The sequence below is a fragment of the Bos indicus x Bos taurus genome, chromosome 17 (genome assembly GCF_003369695.1).
Source record: "Bos indicus x Bos taurus breed Angus x Brahman F1 hybrid chromosome 17, Bos_hybrid_MaternalHap_v2.0, whole genome shotgun sequence".
In the NCBI taxonomy this organism is placed as follows: Eukaryota; Metazoa; Chordata; class Mammalia; order Artiodactyla; family Bovidae; genus Bos; species Bos indicus x Bos taurus.
The window spans coordinates 18,523,023-18,548,205 of record NC_040092.1 but is presented as its reverse complement, the minus strand read 5'-3'; the positions used below and the strand labels follow the sequence as shown (position 1 = coordinate 18,548,205).

Genomic DNA, 25,183 nt, shown 5'->3' with positions numbered 1-25,183 from the left:
TGGACAGCGGCACAGCCAGGTGTCAGGGAGGACCTGGGGGAAGACAGAGTAGTTCTGCTTTGGTCAGACTGACAGGTACCTTCACAAACGCTGAGATGCAGATCACAGGAAAACTTGTCAGCTTCTTTGATCTTTGTTAGCGGCAAGGACTGGTCCCAGAATCTTGCTACCTGGATCATTAAAAAGCAAAAAGCAAGCGAAAGCAAGTAACTGAACCAGTAAACTCATGCATCATTTTGTTCTCCCCACCCGGTCACACCACACAGCTTGCAGGATATTTTGAACTAGGGCTCCAGCAGTGAGAACAGAGTCCTAACCACTGGGTCACTGGGGAATTCCCTGGTTCATTTTTAAGTAGGCCATCTTTTTCTACCTTCTGGGTCATATCCTTTGTAGCTAAGACTTATCTTTTCTCTCCAGGGTACATTAAAGCAGTTACTAGACCACAGCCGAGCATTAGCCAAAGTGAAGGGCCTAGGCAGTACATATTCATGCTGGTAGCTCCCTCCGTGTGAAGCCCCTCGTGTTCTCGTGGGTACCTGAAGACCCGGATACAGGGCCAGCTGAATAACATGTAAATGCTGCGAGTATGAGGAAGGTTAACAGGTATCAAGCAGAACAGGGTGCTGCCAAAGTTTAAGAGGTTTCCGTGTACGGGGTAGAAAGGGCACATGGAGACGGATTCTTAACGCAGAGTCCTGGTCTGGCTCCCTGAGGCCTCAGAGGAAAGGGAAGCTGGTTTGCTTGGCAGAGACTATAGGAGGTACGTTTTGCCAACTTTAGCATTATGAATTGCAGAAAGAAACAAGTTGAGCAAATCAAATGCAAGGAGTGTGTCTTGGCTGCAAACCAAACCAGGATGTCTGAGCTTGTTGGGTGGGGTGCTATTCAATGGTCAACTTTTCCTGACTCAGTTCCTTGATGATTTATTGGCCTTTACAGAAGTTGTTTAATGGTATGGGTGGCTGTTGCCCTGTGGTTTCTCAGCTTCAGGCCTGTCCAATCCACAGGTGGTTTGGGCACCCACTTCCCTCAACCCAGACAGCTGGGAGTCAGGGAGACCTGGTGCTACAGAGCCCCTTAGCTGCTCTGCTTCAGGCTTTGCCACCAAAAACCATGTCCACACTGGCACCTCCTCAGTAGTTGGTGCTGCTGTGGGCACATCCCTGGCCCCTGAACTTGTGGGGAGCAGGAGGAGTCCAGCCATCCTCACCAGGTACCTGCAAGGAAGGCAGTGTCGGCCTCATCCTCCCTGCCCATGGACTCACAGGCAGCTCTTGCCTGAAACTTGCTCTAGGTTCTTTCCTGTCAGCAAGTGGGCTGAAGGCCCATCCCCTCAGTGTTTTGGTTTTTGCCACCCCATACCCAGACTGACCTCTTTCCTTTGCCCAGGAAATGGCATTCTTACATGTTCCCTAAATGGGGTGCCATGCCAGCAACTCATTCTGCATCTCCATAGAGCAGGTGGCACGCTGGGTAGGAAGAGCTGCACGAGCTCAGACACAAGCAGGGCAACTGCCACCTTCCCTCACAAGTGGCTGCTTCCATTTACCTCAGACTGGGGCCCAGACCCCTGCATGTCCATGTGGTGGGCAGACCTCAGGAATATCTGAGACCACAAGCCTTAGCTCAGTGTCTGCCAGGCCTGCTGTGTTTGCAATGTGCATACAGCACACTGAAAAACCACCACCCGGCAGTTAACAATTGAGGGTAATCTGCAGCCTTTTTTCTTGAAAGGGAACAGTGATAAGCAGTTCCCCTTCAAGGACTGGGTCTGGCTGGGCCTGCAGCCCAGAGGCTGGTCCCGAGGGAAGGAAGGGATAGGAGCTAGAGGCTTGGCGCTGATTACCATACTGCTCACTCTGCTTGGCCTTCCTCACCCCCTGCACTGCTAACCAAGGACTTTCTCAACTTCTGTTAAACCTGAAGCGATTAAGTGTCTGCCTGGTGGGATACTCTGTAGCCAAATGACAGGAGGGGCCTGTGAGTTAATCAGAAATGCTGGTCTGAAATCTTAAAAGATCAAACTGAACATTCCTTTTCATCTGTCACTATTAATCCCAGTCTTAAATTAGTTATTCTAACATTTCCTCCCCATATTTCATAAAGCTGATTTCCTCTCTCTTTCCTTTTCAGCAATACTGGAGTAACCGCTTCCTAAACCATTTTGCAGAAATTTAAGGGTGTTCAGTTGCGTGCATGTGCGTTTTTTAGCAACACATCTACCAGCCCTCTGCATGATTGATGTTGGGGGAAAAAGAAAATTAGAAAAAAGTCCCCAACTTGTTGTGTGTTATGTGGAGGAAACGTGTATTACCAGTGGGGTTTTAGCTTTTGAATCAAAATAATAACAAATGTACAATTTAACTTAATGAATCAGAAAGCCTCTCCAGAGAAGTCTGGTTTCTTTGCTGCAAGAAGAATGAGGTTCTGAAACCTTATCCAAGAACTTAGAAGCCATCAGCCAAGTCTCCGTATTTCTCTGTGCAAAGTATCATAGCTTAAATAAATGTACAATATTCAATTGTAATGCATGCCTTCAGTTGTAAGTAGCCAGATTTCTCTATGGTGTCATTGAAACATGCTACTTTTTAATTGGCCCTGTACAGTTTGCTTATTTATAAATTTATTGAAAACACTGCAGGTGTTGAGTGGTTAAAAATGTAGGCTTCTAGTTCATAACTTCAGTTATTTTCCTGAGTGTGCAAACAGCTATTTTGCACTGTATTAAATGTAATTTATTTAATGAAATCAGAAGCAGTAGACAGATGTTGGTGCAATACAAATATTGTGATGCATTTATATCAATAAAATGCTAAACGTCAGTTTATCACAACGCATGTTTGACTTTAGACTGTAAATAGAGATCAGTTTATTTCTGTGCTGGTAACAAGCATTGCACAGACATGGTTTCAGGTAAATAAATCTATTCTACGATAAGTTCACAGTGTGCTGTTGACTGTTCTCCTGTGGGAGGCGCGGGTGGGTGATGGGCACTAAGGGCCTCCAACCCTGGCACCCTGTGCCCTTGGGTAGATAAAAGGGACAGGAAGTTCCTGTTGACTCTATGCCAGTAGGACAGCAGAGTGGTAGAAGGTCTGCTTGTGTGACATGAGAGCTATAGAATATTCCTGTCCTGGCTCCACTACCTCAAGTATGAGGAGAAGTATATGTGTCGTCAGTGGGGTTTTCAGAGAGAATGATCATGATTTAAAAGCTGTCAGCAGCTTGGGAACTATAATGATGGAGAGATGCTTGTAATACTACTCATATCAAAATTAAAATTTCGTACATACCCACTAGATAGAGAAAAGAACTAAGTAACTCAGCTGTACTCAGTTTTTAAATAACTGAAATCAACTCCACATACATGGGGAAAAAAGATTTTGGGGGGATGGGGGGATATTTGACTTAACATCTATTTTGATGTCCCAGAAGTACTGACTTCCAGAACACACTCACTATCTACTACTGCCCACAGCTTAGTGCTGTCCTGGAGAGTCACTACAGTCAGACAAGAGAAGGGAAAACGCCTGGGGGCAAACAAAAGGGAGCAGTGGTCCTCCGGGATCAATGAGAACCCTCACTTGTAGGAATGTAGGAATGTAGGAATGTACGCAAGTCATGCGTTTTGATGCTAGACTGATTCTAATGAAAATGATTAGCAAATGTAAGAATAGCAAGGAAGCAGTACCAAACCCCAGCAATAAAGCTATAATCATTAAATGCATTGTCTAGCTTAGTACATGAAAGCTGGGCTATCCATTTTGTCAGTGTTTATTCTGGGGGGAAAAAAGACCATGTCTCCCTTAGACTCAATCAAATGGATCAAAAGATTTGAAAAGTTACACTGCTAAAGAAAAATGGCCAAGTCATATAAACAAAAGAACTTACATAAATTCACAATCAGATACCATTTCACACCCATCGACTGACCAAAAAAAAAAATGGGTCTTCTAATACCAAGGACGGGGAGACTGGGGATGTCATCTGGTAAATTTACAGATGCTGTTAACATATAACCTCACAGGTCCTTACCTTAGAGAATTCCTCACAAGTGCTGGAAGAGCCATACTAAGATGTTTCTAAAAGCACTGGAAACAACCTAAATGACCAACAATAGGAAAATAAGGAAGCATGCTTGAGATATGTTGAAATCACTCTGCATCAATGAAACTGAATAAACCCCGGCATCAAGAGCTAATATCAAGTACAGTGTATATTACGATACACAAAACAAAAACCACATCAGCCTTTTTGTTATTGGCCACACTGCCCAGCATGCAGGATCTTAGTTTCCCAACCAGGGATCAAACCTGTGTCCCCTGCATTGGAAGCACAGCCTTAACCACTGAACTACCAGGTAAGTCCATAGCCATATCAGACTCTATGCCAAGCCATGTGCACTAGCTTCCCTGATGATAAAGTCCAGCGCACAGAAAGCTAAACAGCCAGGTGGTGGATTCACTCAGTGCAAGCTTCTCACCTTTGTGGCCTGGAAGTAAACAGGTCAGTTACAAGTTCACAGACAGCCACAGGAACAGGAAGTGAGCAGTCAGTGGTTCCAAGAGGGAGGGAGAGCAGTTTCATTTAAGTAATGCTTGGATGTTACATACATAGGGGTTCATTGTGCCTGTCTGCAAGTCCGAGTTGTTTTTTTAAATATAAAAGTACCAAGGAGGAGGGGAAAAAAACAGGAGAAAACATGGAAATGAAAAGACTCTAAGCATAATACAAAATCCCAGATGAGTGATAAACTGATCACATAAAAATGTAAACTTTGGGGGGTAGAATATACCTCTCTGGAGTTAACTGTTGAATCACTAAGTCATGCCTGACTCTGACCTCCATGGACTTGCAGCCTGCCAGGCTCCTCTGTCCATGGGATTTTCCAGGCAAGCGTACTGGAGTGGGTAGCCATTTCCTTCTCCAGAGGATCTTCCCAACCTAGGGATCAACCCACATCTCCTGCACTGGCAGGAGGATTCTTTCCCACTGAGCCACCAGGGAAGTCTCTCACATATAATTAGCAAAGATCAAACTTTGATGTTCTCTCTTCTGCAGCTGCCATTAGGAAGCAGCTCATGCTGATGGTAAAAATATAAATTGGCCCAACATCCAGAGGGCAGTTTGACAATATCTATGACATTTTTAAGGGCTTCCCAGGTGGTACTAGTGGTAAAGAACCTGCCTGGAACCTGCCTGCCAATGCAGGAGATGTAAGAAATGCAGGTTCGACCCCTGAGTTGGGAAGATCTGAAGGAGGACATGGCAACCCACTCCAGTATTCTTGCCTGGAGAATCCCATGGATAGAACACCTGGTGGGCTGCAGCTCACAGGGTCACAAAGAGTTGGACACAACTGGAGCAACAACACATACATGCTCAATGACATTCTTAAACATCCAGACCCTTTGACCAAGCACTTCACTTTGGTGAAATCCTCCCCTGTGTTCACAGACACAATCCTGCTACACTACTGTTAGCAAAAGATTGGAAATAACCGGCATGCCCATCAATAAACAAGTTAGCTGTTAACCATGGAATATTACACAGCCTTCAGAAAACCCAGGGTTAGATCTATGAGTCAACAAGGAGTGATATCCAATATACATTGTTTGCTCAATGAATATAGGTCCATCCATGCTGTTGCAAATGGAAAAAGTTCATTCTTTTCTTATGGCTGAGTAATTTTCTACTGTTATATTCCATATCTTGATACATTTATCTACTGATGGGTATTTGGGTTGCTTCCATATATAAAAACGTCCCACCCAAGAGCAGCAAAATATACACTCAAGTACATATGGAACATTCTCCAGGATAGAGTAATAAACCAAGGGTTGCTGGTAAATCATGTCCAACTCTGCAACCCCATGGACTGTAGCCCACCAGGCTCTTCTGTCCATGGGATTCTCCAGGCAAGAATACTGGAGTGGGTAGCTGTTCCCTTCTCCAGGGGATCTTCCCAACCCAGGGATCAAACCCAGTCTCCCACATTGCAGGCAGATTCTTTACCATCTGAGCTACCAAGGAACCCCCAAAATTTAAGAAAACAAGTCATAGCAAGTATCTCTTCTGACCCACAATGCTATGAGACCAGAAATCAACTATAAGGGGGAAAAAAACAGCAAAAGGAAAACGTGGAGACTCAATATTCTCAAAATGCTCAAAATCCTTCAAGCTAGGCTTCAACATTAAGTGAACCAAGAACTTTCAGATGTACAAGCTGGATTTAGAAAAGGCAGAGGAACCGGAGATCAAATTGCCAACATTTGTTGGATCATAGAAAAAGCAAGAGAATTCCAGAAAAACATCTGCTTTACTGACTATGCAAAAGCATCTGACTGTGTGGATCACAACAAATTGTGGAAAATCCTTAAAAATATGGGAATACCAGAACAACTTATCTGACTCCTGAGAAACCTGTATGCAAGTCAAGAAGCAACAGAACTGGACATGGAACAATGGACTGGTTCAAGATTGGGAAAGGAGTATGTCACGGCTATATATTGTCACCGGCTTATATGCAGGGTACATCATGCATAATGCCAAGCTAGACGAATCACAAGCTGGAATCAAGATTGCTGGGAGAAATATTCAACAACCTCAGATATGTAGATAGCACCACTCTAATGACAGAAAGCAAAGAGCAACTAAAGAACCTCTTGAGGAAGGTGAAAGAGGAGAGTGAAAAAGCTGGCTTAAAACTCAACATTCAAAAAACTAAGATCATGGATCTGGTCCCATTACTTCATGGCTATCAGATGGGGGAAAAATGGAAACTGGCAGATTTCCTGGGCTCCAGAATCACTGCAGACGGTGACTGCAGACATGAAATTGGAAGAAACGCTAAGACAAACCTAGATCACATATAGCATATTAAAAAGTAGAGACATTCGCTGACAAAGGTCCATCTAGTCAAAGCTATGGTTTTTCCAGTAGTCACATACAGATGTGAGAGTTGGACCATAAAGAAAGCTGATGCCAAAGAACTGATGCTTTTGAACTGTGGTGTTGGAGAAGACTACTTTAGAGTTCCTTGGACTGCAAGGAGATCAAACCAGTCAATCCTAAGGGAAATCAGTCCTGAATATTCATTGAAAGGACTGATCCTGAAGCTCCTTAAGTAGCTGACTCTAGGATTGAGGCAGAAAATGAACAAGTGCCTGGAGAACACTGGAGTGCGAGATAGTAAGGAAGTGCTCAAAAACAATGATCAAAGATGAAGTTATATCAAAGGGACATAGAAGCCAAGTGAAGAAGCTTTGAATGGCCAAAGCCAAAATAATTAGAACAACAAAGTGGTATTGGATTATAACCCAAAGTATGAAATATCCATAAGTTCCTATTGATATAAATAAGTGGGAAAAAAATGGAAATCTCCAATGTACAAGAAGTCCAGGTAGTTTCTATAGAAAACCTGCCATCAAGGAGGTGAAGCATAACTCCCCATCCCTTAAGCATGCGTTTAAATCAAATAGTGACTTCATTCCAGAGTACATACAATGTAGACAGGGGAAAGAGTAACTCAGTAGAGAAAGCTGGCAGACACTACCTCAGCTAAGTGATGTCATCTTGAGAGCATGTATCCTTGATATGAAGAAAATGGCATGTGGTCTTTCTTCCAAAACACATAACCTCAGTCTAGTCAAAGGGAAAACATCTGACAAGTCCCAAAAGACATTCTGTAAAATCCCTGACCAATGCTCCTCAAAACTATTGAGGTCATCAAAAACAAGGAAAGTCTGAGAAACTTTCACAGCCAAGAGAAGCCTACGAACACACGATGACTAAATGCAACGTGGTATCCTGAATGGGATCCTGGGATAGAAACAGGGAAACTAAGGAAATCTGAATAAATACGGACTTTAGTTAATTTATCAGTTCAGTCGCTCAGTCGTGTCCGACTCTTTGCGACCCCACGAATCGCAGCACACCAGGCCTCCCTGTCCATCACCAACTCCCGGAGTTCACCCAGACTCACGTCCATCGAGTCAGTGATGCCATCCAGCCATCTCATCCTCTCTTGTCCCCTTCTTCTCATGCCCCCAACCCCTCCCAGCATCAGGGTCTTTTCCAATGAGTCAACTCTTTGCATGAGGTGGCCAAAGTACTGGAGTTTCAGCTTTAGCATCATTCCTTCCAAAGAAATCCCAGGGCTGATCTTCAGAATGGACTGGTTGGATCTCCCTGCAGTCCAAGGGACTCTCAAGAGTCTTCTCCAACACCACAGTTCAGAAGCATCAATTCTTCGGTGCTCAGCTTTCTTCACAGTCCAACTCTCACATCCATACACGACCACTGGAAAAACCATAGCCTTGACTAGATGGACCTTTGTTGGCAAAGTAATGTCTCTGCTTTTCAATTATGCTATCCAGGTTGGTCGTAACTTTCCTTCCAAGGAGCAAGCATCTTTTAATTTCATGGCTGCAATCACCATCCACAGTGATTTTGGAACCCAAAAAAACAAAGTCTGACACTGTTTCCACTGTTTCCCCATCGATTTTGCCATGAAGTGATGGGACCAGATACCATGATCTTCGTTTTCTGAATGCTGAGCTTTAAGCCAACTTTTTCACTCTCCTCTTTCACCTTCATCAAGAGGCTTTTTAGTTCCTCTTCACTTTCTGCCATAAGGGTGGTGTCATCTGCATATCTGAGATTATTGATATTTCTCCCTGCAATCTTGATTCCAGCTTGTGCTTCTTCCAGCCCAGCGTTTCTCATGATGTACTCTGCACAGAAGTTAAATAAGCAGGGTGACAATATACAGCCTTGACGTACTCCTTTTCCTATTTGGAACCAGTCTGTTGTTCCATGTCCAGTTCTAACTGTTGCTTCCTGACCTGCATACAGGTTTCTCAAGAGGCAGGTCAGGTGGTCTGGTATCCCCATCTCTTGAAGAGTTTTCCACAGTTTATTGTGATCCACACAGTCAAAGGCTTTGGCATAGTCAATAAAGCAGAAATAGATGTTTTTCTGGAACTCTCTTGCTTTTTCTATGATCCAGCGAATGTTGGCAATTTGATCTCTGGTTCCTCTGCCTTTTCTAAAACCAGCTTGAACATCTGGAAGTTCACGGTTCACGTATTGCTGAAGCCTGGCTTGGAGAATTTTGAGCCTTACTTTACCAGCGTGTGAGATGAGTTAATGTATGCATTATGATAAATGTACCATATTGTTGTAAAATGTTAATGGGCAACTAGGTCTGGGGTTATGAGAACACTGTAGCATCTGCTTAATTTTTCATAAATCTAAAAGCATTCTTAAAGTTTATTTTAAAAATGCTGGGATAAATATTTATTTGGGTATAATTTTAATAACTTTATTTTTCTTCCAATTCTATTCAGATGCAATTTACATACATATATTAAGGTGTATAATAATTTGACTTATTTACCTCATGAAATGATTACCACAATAAGCTTAGTGAATATCATTTCATTTAGATCAAACATTAAAGAAATAGAAAAAAATTTTTTCCTTGTGGTAAGAACTGAGGATTTACTCTCTTAACTTACATATATCGTACAGCAGTGTTTTCACATTGTACATTACATCCCTGGGACTTACTAATTAGATAAATAGAAGTTTGTACCTTTTGACCACCTTCAACCAGTCCCTAAGATCACGGCATCCAATCCCACCACTTCATGGCAAACAGAAGGGGAAAAAATGGAAGCAGTGACAGTTTTTATTCTCTTGGGCTCCAAAATCACTGCAGACAGTGACTGCAGCCATGAAATTAAGAGGCTTGTTCCTTGGAAGGAAAGCTATGACAAACCTAGACAATGTATTAAAAAGCAGAGACATCACTTTGCTGACAAAGGTCCATGTAGTCAAAGGTATGGTTTTTCCAGTAGTCACGTACAGCTGTGAGAGCTGGACCATAAAGAAGGCTAAGCGTCAAAGAATTGATGCTTTCTGATTGTGGTGCTGGAGAAGACTCTTGAGAGTCCCTTGGACAGCAAGGAGATGAAACCAGTCAATACAAAAGGAGATCGACCCTGAATATTCACTGGAAGGACTGATGCTGAAGTTCCAACTCTGGCCACCTGATGCGAAGAGTTGACTCATTGGAAAAGACCCTGATGCTGGGAAAGATTGACGGGAAAAGGAGAAGGGGGCAGATGATGAGATGGTTAGACAGCATCACCAATTCAACGGGCATGAATTTGAGCCAACTCCAGGAGATAGTGAAGGACAGTGGAGCCCTGGCGTGCTACAGTCCACAGGATAACAAAGCAGTGGACACAACTGAGTGACTAAACAGTCCAATCACACCAGTCCTCATCCCTCAACTCAGGTAACCACAAATCCAATCTTTTTCTCTATGAATTTGTTTTTTAAGCACAATTGACCCAAAACACTTTATTAGTTCTTGGTACACAACATAGTGATTCAGTACTTCTATGTATTTCAAAAGGATCACCACGGTAAGTCTCGTCACCATCTGTCACTGTACAAAGAGATTATTAGTACTGCCCATATTCCTCACACTGTATACTCCATACCTGTGACTCAATATTTTGTAACTGTAAGTTCATACCTCTTAACCTCCCTCACCTAGTTCTCTCCTCACAACACATCCGTACCCTCTTGTAACCACGTGTGTCTCTGACTCTGTTCTTGTTACGTTTCGTTTGTTTTTCAGATTTCGCATATAAATGAAACTATACTGTATTTGTCTTTCTCTGCCTTACTTCACTTAGCATAATTAGCTGCTAGATCCATCCATGTTGTTGCAAATGGCAAGATTTCACTCTTTTTGATGGTTGAATAACACACACACACAGAAACATAATATACACACAGCACATCTTTATCCATTCATCCACTGTAAAGCTGGTTTCGTGATTTTGTGTGTGGCCTGTAACAGTGGAGTCTCTTATTTCCCACAGCCCTCTGACTCTCCCAAAAGGAAGTCCCACTGATCTTCGAAGCCAGATGTTTGGGAGATTCACTTTCCTACTGTGGGATCTGAGCTAGGGAGCCCTATGTGGGGCTCAGACCCCTTCCTCCTTGGGAGAAATATCTCTGTGACTGTCCTCCCATATATGGTTCTGTAAGTCTTGAGTATACTGCATCTCAACCCTTCCTACCTGTCTCATGGTTCCTTTTTATCTTTAATTGTAGATCTTTTCTGCTATTCTTGGGGTCATTCCCAGCAATAGCTGCTATGTAAACAGTTGTAGTTTTGGTGTGCCCATGAGAGGAGATGGGCTCAGGGTCTTCCTATTCCACCATCTTGGCCACTCCTCAAACTTTAAAAAAAATCCTCATAGAAGAATCAAAGAACTGTAAGATAGTCCTGAATTTCCAGGCAAAAATCTAAAAGAAAGCGAAACAGATAACAGAACACCCACCAGGAGAAAATTTTACCTGTTTCTCCTAGTGGCATCTACCTATGCAAATAAACTGAGCTGTGAAAGCAAGCAGGGATTCTGAGGGCTCACAGAAAAAGAGAAAGTCAAGTCCAGGGCCCACCAAAAGTGAGAAATCCCAAAGGACATTCAGCTGTGACCCCTGAAGAGCTGACATCTCAGGGCATAAGCACACCCTCCCCAAACTCAAAGGACTGTATGCAGCAGTGCCTTGGTGCTCAGCAGAGCCGAAACCACATGTACACCCCTGAGAGAGTAAACACTCACTCTTGCGGCTCCGCGGCCCAGACTCTGTCCTGGCAGTGATCTATGAAACCTCAATGCGTTTAGTCACAGGCAGTAATCCTAAGCACCAAGCAGAAATAAATGTAAATCCTATCCTGTGGAAGGCACCTTCATTTTATGCCTTAGATAACTGCACAATTATTTTTCAAAGCAGCACACAGTAGAAAGCAACCAAGTACATAATAAAACAAGGTACCATGAGAGCCTGGAGAAATGCACATTACAGATCCATCTAGACTTCACATATGGGAAGTATTAGATACGAAACAGCCACATTTACTTTGCTTAAAGAAAAATAGACGAAAATCTGCAGGACACAGGAAATTATTAAAAGTGAACACAGCAGGGCTCCCCTGGAGGTCCAGTGGTTAAGAATCCACCTTGCAATTCAGGGGACATTGGTTTGATCCCTGATTGGGGAAGATCCCACATGCCACGTGGCAACTAACCCTGAGCACAACCACTGAGCCTTTGCTCTGGAGCCCAAGAGCTGCCACTACTAAAACCCACGTGCTGTTACTACTGAAGGCCAAAGAAAGTCATTGTCCATGCTCAGCAACAAGAGAAACCACTGCAATGACAAGCCTGAGCGCCCCAACTACAGAACAGCCCCTGCTCTCCACAACCAGAGAAACCCTCTGGGCAGCAGCGAAGACCCAGTGCAGCAAAAAATAAATAAATACTTAAACATTTTTTAAAAAAGAGAGAAGCTCAAACTAAATTTTTAAAAAGGTGTACATAGCAGAGGAAAATTACATGGAACCCTAGAAATGAAAAGTACAATCACCAAAATTAAAAACTTAATGGATGGACATGGTATCAGGGTGGACACTGCAAAATAACAAAGTGGAAGATAGATGAGAAAAAAATACCCAGAGTGCAGCAGACAAAGGGGAAAAAAAGCTAGAAAATATAGAAGAAAGGTTAAAATACCTGGAAAACAGACAGAGAAAGGTGACAAAGTGAATGCACATTTTACCATAGTCTCAGAAGAAGAGCCTATGAGAGGCATTTGAAGACAGAATGGCTGAGGATTTTCTAGAACTGGTAATCCATAGATGAGAGAATCCCAACAAATTCCCAAAAGGGTAAATAACAAAACAGCCAGTTCAATACAGTTAAATACTGAATTGTAGAGAACCAAAGACAGAGAAAATCCCAATGGTGGGGTGGGGGACGGGAGCTCGGGGAAAGGCACTGCCTTTACGGAGTGAGAGCACACTGCTGACTTCTCAACAGTTAGTGGAGGCCAGAAAACAGCGAGATGACAGCCACGTGTGCTGAAATCACTGGCAGCCTAGATCTAAACCTGAAGAAAAGATACAGTAATTAAAGAATCAAACTCAAATAAAGATATTTTCTGACAGAGTTCTTCACCAGCAGACTCACACTAAGTGAAACTCTAGATGGGGGCAGGGGTAAGCAGCGCAGGCCTCTGTCACCCAGGGGCATGGCAAAGTCACTGGCTAGCTCCAGAGGTAGATACTTGCTATTTCCTAAACACTAAATGACAGATAGCTGTAGACAGAAGTGAAGCGAAAAGCAAATGAGAAAAGGAAAGATACACCCATTTGAATGCAGAATTCCAAAGAATAGCAAGGAGAGATAAGAAAGCCTTCCTCAGGGATCATTGCAAAGAAATAGAGGAAAACAACAGAATGGGAAAGACTAGAGATCTCTTCAAGAAAATTAGAGATACCAAGGGAACATTTCATGCAAAGAATGGGCTCAATAAAGGACACAAATGGTATGGACCTAACAGAACCAGAAGATATTAAGAGGTGGCAAGAATATACAGAACTGTACAAAAAAGATCTTCACGACCCAGATAATCAAGAAGGTGTGATCATTCACACTCGCCTAGAGCCAGACATCCTGGAATGTGAAGTCAGGTGGGCCTTAGGAAGCATCACTATGAATAAAGCTAGTGGAGGTGATGGAATTCCAGTGGAGCTATTTGAAACCTTAAAAAATGATGCTGTGAAAGTGCTCCACTCAATATGCCAGCAAATTTGAAAAACTCACCAGTGGCCACAGGACTGGAAAAGATTAGTTTTCATTCCAATCCCAAAGAAAGGCAATGTCAAAGAATGCTCAAACTACCGCACAATTGCACTCATCTCACACGCTAGTAAAGTAATGCTCAAAATTCTCCAAGCCAGGCTTCAGCAATACGTGAACCATGAACTTCCAGATGTTCAAGCTGGTTTTAGAAAAGGCAGAGGAACCAGAGATCAAATTGCCAACATCCACTGGATCATGGAAAAAGCAAGAGTTCCAGAAAAACATCTATTTCTGCTTTATTGACTATGCCAAAGCTTTTGACTGTGTGGATCACAATAAACTGTGGAAAACTCTTCAAGAGATGGGGATACCAGACCACCTGACCTGCTTCTTGAGAAACCTGTATGCAGGTCAGGAAGCAACAGTTAGAACTGGACATGGAACAACAGACTGGTTCCAAATAGGAAAAGGAGTACGTCAAGGCTGTATATTGTCACCCTGCTTATTTAACTTCTATGCAGAGTACATCATGAGAAACGCTGGGCTGGAAGAAGCACAAGCTGGAATCAAGATTGCAGGGAGAAATATCAATAACCTCAGACATGCAGATGACACCACCCTTATGGCAGAAAGTGAAGAACTAAAGAGCCTCTTGATGAAAGTGAAAGAGGAGAGTGAAAAAGTTGGCTTAAAGCTCAACATTCAGAAAACTAAGATCATGGCATCCGGTCCCACCACTTCATGGCAAATAGATGGGGAAACAATGGAAACAGTGGCTGACTTTATTTTTCTGGGCTCCAAAATCACTGCGGATGGTGATTGCAGCCATGAAATTAAAAGACGCTTGCTCCTTGGAAAGAAAGTTATGACCAACCTGGATAGCATATTCAAAAGCAGAGACATTACTTTGCCAACAAAGGTCCATCTAGTCAAGGCTATGGTTTTTCCAGTGGTCGTGTATGGATGTGAGAGTTGGACTGTGAAGAAAGCTGAGCACCTAAGAATTGAGGCTTTTGAACTATGGTGTTGGAGAAGACTCTTGAGAGTCCCTTGGATCTCCTAAAGGAGATCAGTCCTGGGTGTTCATTGGAAGGACTGATGTTGAAGCTGAAACTCCAATACTTTGGCCACCTGATGCAGCGAGCTGACTCATTTGAAAACACCCTGATGCTGGGCAAGATTGAGGGCAGGAGGAGCAGGGGACGACAGAGGATGAGATGGTTGGATGGCATCATGGACACAATGGACGTGAGTTTGGGTGGACTCTGGGAGTTGGTGATGGACAGGGAGGCCTGGTGTGCTGCAGTTTATGGGGTTGCAAAGAGTCAGACACGAATGAGTGACTGAACTGAACTGAACTGACAGAAATAGAGGTAAGACTAACCAAAATCAGTAGAAATTATAAAATATGTTTTTAAGTCTGGAAACTAATCAGAAATCTTTTAATTCAGGACTAAGAATACAAAAAGTTTAATATTTATATGTCTGATATTTATACATTTGACCTATTAAGAAAGATCCCACTGAATATGCAAAGTTTACTTTTTAAAATATACTCTACTGATGTATCATCCAAGTACAAAAAGAGGGGCAGTAGTGTATATACAAACTCAGGCAATTTAAAATTATTTCTGAAAAAGTACACGAAGAACTAGTAATTATGATTGCTTCTGAGAAGGGAATTAGAAGAAAGAAGACGGGGAAGTTTCACCTCACACCCTTTTGAAAATTATGAATCTAACTTAATAGATATATCAGACTATCTAATATTAACAATTTAATGGAATGGATACACGTATATGTATGGAGGAGTCCCTTCACTGTTCACCTGAAAGTATCACAAGATTTTTAGTTGGCTATACCACAATAGAAAATGTTTTTGGTGTCAAAAAAATAAAAATTAAATTAAAAAATTTTCATGGAAGTACAAAGAACTAAGAATAGCCAGAATACTGCTAAGAATAAGATCAGGAGGTCATGCTCTTCCAAATATCAATACTTTATATAAAGCTGCAGTAAAATTAAGACAGTGAGGTATAGGCGCTCGGATAGAAAAACTGACCAATGGTATGGAAAAGAGATCTTAAAAACAGAGGTGCTCCTCTATGAACATCTGATCTGCAACCCAGCTGGCATTATAGATCAGTGGGAAAACAAGTAACGTTTAAATAATATGTGGTTATCCACATTTAAACATAAATTTTCAAAAATCAATAAACCTGGATCTCTATCTTGCACTGTATATACTGGTGAATCTATCTTTGACCTTGTGATGAGGAAAGATTTCATAAGAATTAGGAAATATAGCCACAGAGAGTTCCCTGGCAGCCTCTTGGTTGGGACCCTGGACTTCCACTGCCACGGCCCAGGTGCAATCCCTGGTCAGGGAACTGAGATCTGGCAACCTGCAGGCTGTGACTGAGAAAAAAACAACAACAGACACATAAAAAGGAAGAAAATACAACCTTGAAGAAAGAAACAGTGGTAAATTCAAGTACATTAAAATTAAGAACCTCTGTTAATCAAAACATACTATTAAAGAGAATGACAAAGCAAGTCACAAACTGGAAGAAGATGCAAATGCAACTAATATTCTGAATTATATCCAGAATATTTTTCAAAAAGAAATTCTGTGAAAAATATAAACAATGCAATAGAAAAATAGGTCAAAAAAACTTTCAAAGAAGAGGAAGCACAAATAATTCCTAAATATATGAAATGATGGTCAACCTTGTTACAGAAACTTGTGAGAATTCCCTGGTGGTCCAACAGCTAAGAATCTGCTTGCCAATACAAGGGATATGGATTCTATCCTTAGTTTGGGAACTAAGATCCCACATGCCCACAGGGCAACTAAGCCTGAGTACCGTAACTACTGAGCCAGCGCTCTAGAGCCCATGCTGTACAATAAGAGAAGCCACCACAACAGGAAGACCGAGCACCTCAACAAGAGCACAGTCCTGCTCGCTGCAACTAGAAAAAACCCGAGTGCAGCAATGAAGGCCCAGCACAGCCAAAAATAAACATATTAAAAAAAAAAACAAAACAGAAACTTTTAAGTTAAAATCACATCATCCTACTTCCAGGAGAAAATTATGGTTTGACAATATCAAATGTCAGTGAGGAATTGGGACAGAGGGCTGCAGGTGTGCTCATGAATTTGAACAACTTCTTGGAAAACACTTTTCCACCATATCTGGTAAAAGTGAACATGCACATACCCTACATACCTCAATTCTATCTCTAAGTGTAACTCTATACAACTCTGTGCTTTTATTCTCAGAATTACACATGAAAATATAACGAAGCAGCACTGCTTGAAAAAAACTAGAAATAACCAAAATGGCAGAATCCATCATTGGCAGAATTAATTCGGGAGTGGTAGATGCACACAGTGGGATATTATATAGCAATGAGAGTGAGCATAGCATCCTACACAATGGACTTCCCAGGTGGCTCAGTGCTAAAGAAACTGCCTCAGTCCCTGGGGCTGGGAAGATCCTCTGGAATACGAAATGGCAACCCATTCCAGTATTCTTGCCTGGAAAATCCCACAGACAGAGGAGCCTGGCAGGCTACAGCCCAGGGGTCATGAAGTCAGACACAACTGAACGCACAGAGCACATCCTGTACTCTGTGTCATGTACGGATGTGAGAGCTGGACCATAAGGAAGGCTGAGTGCTGAAGAACTGATGCTTTTGAATTGTGGTGCTGGAGAAGACTCTTGAGAGTCCCCTGGACTGCAAGGAAATCAAACCAGTCAATCCTAAAGAAGTCAAGCCTGAATATTCATTGGAAGGACTGATTCTGAACCTGAAGCTACAATACTTGAGAGCCGACTCATTGGAAAAAACCTCAATGCTGGGAAAGACTGAACGCAAAAGAAGAGGGCAGCAGAGGATAAGATGGTTAGAAAGCATCACTGACTCAATGGATAAGAATTTGAGCAAACTCTGGCAGCTAGTGAAGGACAGGGAAGCCTGGCATGCTGCAGTTACGGAGTTGCAAAGAACTGGACATGACTTAGCAACCGCGCAACCAAAAAAAAAAAGCTAAGATTTTTAGAAGGGAAAACTGTGCAGGGTATATGGGAATTCTCTGTACTACCTACTCAATTTCTATACAAATCTAAAACTGTTCTAAAAAAAGTCTATTAATTAAAATATGAATTTATAGGAGTATTAATATGAATCAACTTAAAAAATGTTAAGTAAATGTATCATGGTAAAATATTAAAACATGACTTTAAGTTCAAGAGTAACAAATAAATGTTATTTAGGATAAAAACTTGATAAAACTGAAAATAAAAACAATAGAAAACCAGTATTACAGGTGAGAAAAATGAGCTTTTTGTTCAAGGTTCACAGAAAGTATAGTACAAAAACAAGATATGCAATAGTGGTTACCTCTGGCAGGGCCAGCGGGGAGAAGAGGGCAGGAGGAGGGAGAGAATGGGGATGTGATCAGGTTTGAGCACAAGGGGTCTTCTGAGACTGTTCTTATCCTGGTTAAAGTATATATGTATGTTTCTACATCTTTTCCTCTATATGTATGCTATATTTAAAATTTTTTTATTTTAAATTTTTTATGCTTATTTAAAAAAAGAAAGGAAATTTTTACCTGGCCCTGGGCAGGCTCTAGCCCTAGTGCCCTGGCACAATTTTGTTCTTCTTCATGGGAAGCTGCTCTCCAAGATCTGTTTAGGGGTCTTCACACAGCCTTGTCCTCTGAGGTGGCTCACCCGGCCTCCCCTAAGCTGACAGAAGCTGCCTGCCTGATTAGCACACAGCTGGCTAGAGTAGCTCCAGACAGAGGTCATCTCTGTCCCTTCCTGTCAAACAGCATCAAGCTAAGCTAAGCAGCAGCATGGGCTGGGGAGTAGTGGGGACCTGTGGGCGCTTTGGGGATCAGCTTGTTTTAGTCCATCAAGGACAGGGCTTCAGTCTGGGTACCACCCAGGCTGAAGGACAGAGGCCTCTCTCAGGAAAGGTTCCTGCTTGCTACCATTCCTTCTCAATTCCTGGACAGAATCTTCACTGTCCCTGGGGATTGACAAGGGAGATAGGCCAGTGAGGAGAGTGGACTGAAGTCGTAAGTGGATGATGATCTAAAAATTAATTTCCCCAGAGCCACAGATCTACATAGGACTAGACCTGGCACTGAGAGGAGCTCAGGACAAATCTGTTGATCTTGCACCAAAGGGGCACAGACTGTGAGCCAGAAGGCAATGGCTCATGTCCACAGGGATGCTGACCCCAAAAGGACCAAAATTTAGCCCTGGGAGTCCAGTCTTCTCCCACAAGACCCACTCCAAGACTCCAATGCTAACAGCCCTACCACAAAACCCCACACACCAGACAATCCAGAGAGGGGTCCTGACCCCTGAGAGATTAAGGGCCACATAGCTATTGACCTGAGCCTTCTTCCTGGTGGCAGGGAGACATCCTCCCTTTGAGAGGCTCAGGCTTCCTACTAGGGAGAGTGGAATTCCTCCAAGGAGGCAATGAAAGGATGGAGGCTCAGAGAGGACACAAGTAGCCAGCAATCACCATCACTCACTCACTCACTCACTCACTCACACACACACACAAATAAGCCTTCCAGCAATCACCATCACACACACACACACACACACACACACACACAATAAGCCTTCCAGCAATCACCATCACACACACACACACACACACAATAAGCCTTCCAGCAATCACCATCACGCACACACACAATAAGCCTTCCAGCAATCAGCATCACACACACACACAAACACACACACAATAAGCCTTCCAGCAATCACCATCACACACACACACACAATAAGCCTTCCAGCAATCACCATCACACACACACACACACACACAATAAGCCTTCCAGCAATCACCATCACGCACACACACAATAAGCCTTCCAGCAATCAGCATCACACACACACACAAACACACACACAATAAGCCTTCCAGCAATCACCATCACACACACACACACAATAAGCCTTCCAGCAATCACCATCACACACACACACACACACACATACACAATAAGCCTTGTCAAGCAGCCTCCCTCAGTCCTAGAGTAGAGATACGACCTCAGTCCAGGAAACACCCCCCAACCCAGAGCCAGCAACGGCTGTCTTATGGGGGAAGGGGTCCCAATCCAAAGGCCTCAGCAGACCTCACCAGTGTCCCCCATAAGCTCCCACTCCAGCAAAGCGAAGTGAGATGGGAGTTTCAGAGACTGGGAAGTTCCTGGTTCACCCCTAACTTGCAGCCCATGGATGGACTCCTGAGGCAGACAGGGGCAGCTGGGGCACACCAACCCGAGACAGGGAGGCTGCAGGGCTGGCCTGAGCTTACAGATTCACTTCACAGAAAGAGGTCCAGCTAGTTAGCCTCCCCAAAAGTTCAAAAAAAGGTCATTGTATCCTTTCGCGCTGAAATCCCCCTCCTGGGAATTTACCCAAAGAAGGAAAAAGTTGTGAGCACAGAGGAGGTCACCAGTGTTGTTTACATAAAGAGACAGGCACTGGAAGATTTAAGTGGCAGTGAGAGCTGTATTGTGATGGCACTGTCCCTGCCAGTTTGGCAGCTCTTAAATCCAGTAAGCCTGGATGGACAGCAAGAAGCGCTTAGAGCCAATTTTCTCCTAACAGCTACAGAGATCACAGTCAAAAACACACAAAAACTCTAGGGTGAGAAATTCTGGACAGATGAAGACTGTTTGCTCATCTATGAAATGTGGCCAATTTAGTGATGATGCCTCACAAGTGTGAGGCTAAGATGTGATAACACAAGAACAGACAGGGCTTGCCTCATACCTCAGGTCAGACTAGTGCTCAAGAAACAGCAAATCAAAATGATACAGCTTTTATCACCCCCAAGACCAGTAAAAAAAAAAAAAAAAAATCACTTGATGACACCAACAAGTGTTGGTGAGGGTTCAGGAAATAAGCACTCCCTGTGGTAGGTAACAGCCCTACCACAAAACCCCACAAACCAGACAATCCAGAGAGGGGTCCTGACACCTGAGAGATTAAGGGCCACATAGCCATTGACCTGAGCCTTCTTCCTGGTGGCAGGGAGACATCCTCCCTTTGAGAGGCTCAGGCTTCCTACTAGGGACAGTGGAATTCCTCCGAGGAGGCAATGAAAGGATGGAGGCTCAGAGAGGACACAAGTAGCTAGCAATCACCATCCCCAACACACACACACACACACACACAATAAGCCTTGTCAAGCAGCCTCCCTCAGTCCTAAAGTACAGATACGACCTCAGTCCAGGAAACACCCCCCAACCCAGAGCCAGCAACAGCTGTCTCATGGGGGAAGGGATCCCAATCCAAAGGCCTCAGCAGACTTCACCAGAGTCCCCCATAAGGGGGAAAATCTATTGTTGGAGTGCAATCTGACAGCATCTATGAAAGCCTTAAATGCACATACTCTGAGACCAGAAATTTCACTACAAGGACTTGGCCTCTGCAAGTCTTTGGCATATTACGTCAAGACATGTTCAAATCCCTTATGATTATACAGTGGAAGTGACGAATAGATTCAAGGGATTAGATCTGGTAGACAGAGTGCCTGAAGAACTATGGATGGAGGTTCATAGTACTGTACAGGAGGTGGTGACCAAAACCACCCCCAAGAAAAGGAAATGCAAGAGAGAAAGGGAAAGATATACCCAACTGAATGCAGAGTTTCAGAGAACAGCAAGCAAAGATAAGAAAGCCTTCTTAAGTGCAAAGAAATAAAGGAAATGCAAAGAAACAGAGGAAAACATTAGGAGAAAGACCAGAGATCTCAAGAAAATTGGAGATACCAAGGGAACATTTCATGCAAAGATGGGCACAATAAAGGACAGAAACAGCAGAAAAGATTAGGGTGACAAGAATATACAGAACTACACAAAGAAGGTCTTAATGACCTGGATAACCATGATGGTGTGGTCACTCACCTAGAGACAGACACCCTGGAATGTGAAGTCAAGTGGTCCTTAGGAAGTATCACCACAAACAAAGCTAATAGAGATGATGGCTGAATTCTGGCTGAGCTATTTCAAATCCTAAAAGATGCTGCTGCTGAAGTGCTGCACTCAATGTGCAGCAAATTTAGAAAACTCAGCAGTGGCTACAGGACTGAAAAAGGTCAGCTTTCATTCCAGTCCCAAATAAAGGCAAAACCAAAGAATGTTCAAACTCCTGCACAATTGCACTCATGACAGTGCGGACTGTAATAATTACATACAAAGCTGGAACCAGGTGTCTACAAACCACAGAAGGGCTACAGAAGTGGTTCAGGAACAGAATGGGATTCTTGGAACTGTTAAGACAAGGAAGAGCAGAGTGATAATGCTGGCAATTTCTGTGTTTACAGCATGACCAGTTGAACTTCCATATACGTATCATTAGGTAAAAGCACAGAACTATTTTTCTTTTTAGAACTATTTTTCTAAGTGTAGTACTGGAAAATTATTTTGTGGAGATATCGGGATTCAGTAGAGACTGGGAAGTAGATGTATTTTTAATTTTATACCTCTCTCTCTGAAGTTTTAACCAAGTGTATATTTATGTAACACATAATACAAACACGTGTTAATAGGGTTATCTGAATGGCAGAATTATAGGCCATTTCTTTAAGATATATGTATTTTTTAAACCAGTTTTAAGTAGTTTGTTATGCAACCATCATCCATCTTGAGTTTTCTCCACATTCCAAACTCACACTCATTAAACTCCCCATTCAATGTTTTCCTCTAGGCCCTGGTAAGCATCACTCCGTCTCGATTAATCTGATTCTTCTAGGATCTCAAAGAAGCAGAATCATTCTACCATCCTTTAGCAGCCAGCTTATTTCACTTAGAATAATGTCCTTAAGGTTTATCCATGTTTTACCATGTGGCAGGACTTCCTTCCTTTTTAACATTAAGTAACAAAATATACTAGGTTTTGTTATTCTATTCATATAACAATGGACACTTGGGTTATTTTCATTGTGAATAATGTTGCTATGAATGTGTGTATGCAATTGAGACGCTGCATCAATTCTTTTGGGTATACACCAGGAGAAATGGAATTGCTGGCTCATATAAGTAAATGGTTTTTTTTTTTTAATTTTTGAAACAGTCAGACTGTTTTCCATAGCATCTGTATTATATTCCTACCAGCAATGCATGAGGGTATGTGGTTATTTTTAAACTGTTTTCTTCTAATGGCTGCTAAGGAGACTGACGTTATCTTCTGGCTTTTCTTGGTGTTGCTGGTACCCTGTAGTTTGTGAAATAAGTAACATGTTCTGTGATGGCAACTGATATCCTGCACACACCCAGGCCCCAAAGGTGTAGGCAGGGCAGGTCAGAACTTCTAGACAATAGAAGCCTGCCCTCTGTAGCCCATGACTGGCACCCCCTTCCACTACCCTAGGGCAGGGAGGCTCCTGGGGGAAATGGAAAACCTTAGTAAGGCACTTACCTCAATAGGCCCTCCCAGTGCCAGGGATTCCTGGCAGGCCTGGTTGTGGCTGCTGTCCCCAGAGGCAGAGGTGAGGTTCTTCTTGAGTCAGGCTTCACCGCCTGTTGTCGGCAGAGATAATGCAGTCACTATGCGGCAGGCAGTGCCCACAGCTTCTGGGTCAGCAAGCAGGCCTAGGCATGGGCTCCAGAGACCTGGTTATGGGAGATGCCCCCACCCACAAGCAACTACACGGTGAGGCCCCCCAGGGGCCCTCTAAAGTCGGGCCTGTAGCTTCTGGGGCCCTCAAACTCCCTTCTCCCAGGTTTCTCAGTATTTGGACAGGAACACCTGTATCAGAATAGTAAACTGGGATGAGATTGAAGATGCAGACTCTTCGGTCCAGGTCCCAGACTTGGATTAAGGTTTGGTGTTGAGCCCATAAATCTGAATAAGAGACACATAATCAAGTTCCAGAATTACAGATTCAGGCAAAAGCTGGCCTCATTCTCTGAGGAAGAGTTCAGAGCCAGGTGTGTGGCCTCTAATAAGGCTGGCAAGGAGAGCACCTGACACAGTCCTATATGGACCACATCCCCGACTCCTGGCACACGGCATGAGTTCACAAGTGAAGAGTGATGGCCCAAGCCCAGGGGTACGGAACACCCTTCCTTAGGACCCTGCCTCCCTGCTCAGCAGGACCTCCAGGAGAGAAGAGCAAGGTTTCAGGGTGAGTCCACCAATCCCCAGTTCCCCAGAAAAGAACTGGCATTCTAGAATTTCCATTACCCTGGTGATCACGATGATGTTCATAATGGGGACAATGCTGAACTCCTCACAGGATTATTCAGTCCTCAGTCCAGGGGTAGATAAGGCAGCCCAGAGTGTGTGGGCTAACAACCTGGCTCCTAACCCACAGCACTGACAGGTGAGTTGAAATGAGGTGAGACTAAGAACCCAGCCCAGCCTGCTCCACACACATGCATCAAACAATCTGGAAGGAGTCAGGAGGAACACCACGCATCAGGTTAAAACATCCCCATGTCGGCTGTGTGGAGATCCTGACAGCAGCAGGAGACTGCAGGCACATGGAAGGCCATCCCTTAGCAGGCTGCTTGGTCTCCCGCAGGTGGCTCAGTGAGATGGTCAGAGCTGAGCGGCCTGATTCCGCCCCTGCTTCCTGGGGCTCCTCATTCTCGTAAGGTTTTTTGTTTAGGAGAACAAGTAACAGTGGCAGAGAGCGCTTCATGCCAAGTGAAACTCTTCCCATTCTCTGAAGTGGATCAAGGGTGTTTTCAACCCTACGTCAGGTGCTCTAAAGGTACGGTACTGTCACCCCAACACTGTGTGATGGATATATTGGAGCTGCAGGCGCGAAGGGCCTGAGGGATCCAGCGCAGGGTATTGCTGGGGTGGAGGGGCCTGGGGTGGACAGGCCAGACTAGTCCAGGGGCCTCCAGCAGAGATGAAAGGGGAGGAACTTCGTGAAGCTGCTGACTGAAGGCAATGTACAGGCCTGGGTTCCAAGGCACATTCTGATCCTGAGAGAATCTCAGGGTTCACGGTGATGAGCCTGACATGCAGAAACAAGATCAGGAGGGTAGGGCTGGGCTTCCTCCCCAGAAGAGGTTTCACCTTTTCTCTCAAAGCACTGACTGATCATGGCTGCTCATGGTAAGCTGAGGAAGGACATGAGCCTGCAGTTTCTTTTCTGGGCCGCACATTCACCTGGTGTGACTCCAACTGCCTGCTGGACTCTTTAAAAACTGCTCTGTCAAATGATGCTACTCAAGCTTTTGTTCTCATACTGATACTTTAACAGTAACTTTTTGCCCACTTTAGATTGCAGTAACCAAATGTTCTGAGCTCCTAAACTATTGTACCCTGCTGCTGCTACTGCTGCTAAGTCGCTTCAGTCGTGTCCAACTCTGTGCGACCCCATAGACGGCAGCCCACCAGGCTCCCCCGTCCCTGGGATTCTCCAGGCAAGAACACTGGAGTGGGTTGCCATTTCCTTCTCCAATGCAGGAAGTGAAAAGTGAAAGGGAAGTCGGTCAGTCGTGT

At 43.6% G+C, this 25,183-nt stretch overlaps 1 protein-coding gene and 1 long non-coding RNA gene across 3 annotated transcripts in view; one reads left to right on the top strand and one right to left on the bottom strand.

The window, feature by feature from the left end:
• ATP2A2 (ATPase sarcoplasmic/endoplasmic reticulum Ca2+ transporting 2) overlaps positions 1-2,940 on the top strand; it is a 57,996-nt gene extending 55,056 nt beyond the window's left edge. The window contains exon 21 of one of the 2 annotated variants that reach the window (XR_003515221.1): positions 2,137-2,940. Coding sequence is in view for 1 of the 2 variants with exons in the window: in XM_027566815.1 (XP_027422616.1) it covers positions 2,137-2,150 (14 nt within the window). In the remaining variant the exon portion in view is untranslated. The remainder of the gene's footprint in view (positions 1-2,136) is intronic. The other variant, XM_027566815.1, reaches the window with a different exon arrangement.
• Positions 2,276-25,074, bottom strand: LOC113907535. The gene is made up of 2 exons (XR_003515223.1): positions 23,141-25,074; positions 2,276-4,105 (listed from the first exon to the last, which is right to left on the bottom strand). It is a non-coding gene; the product is annotated as an uncharacterized LOC113907535 (long non-coding RNA).
• Between the last annotated feature and the right edge of the window lie 109 nt (positions 25,075-25,183).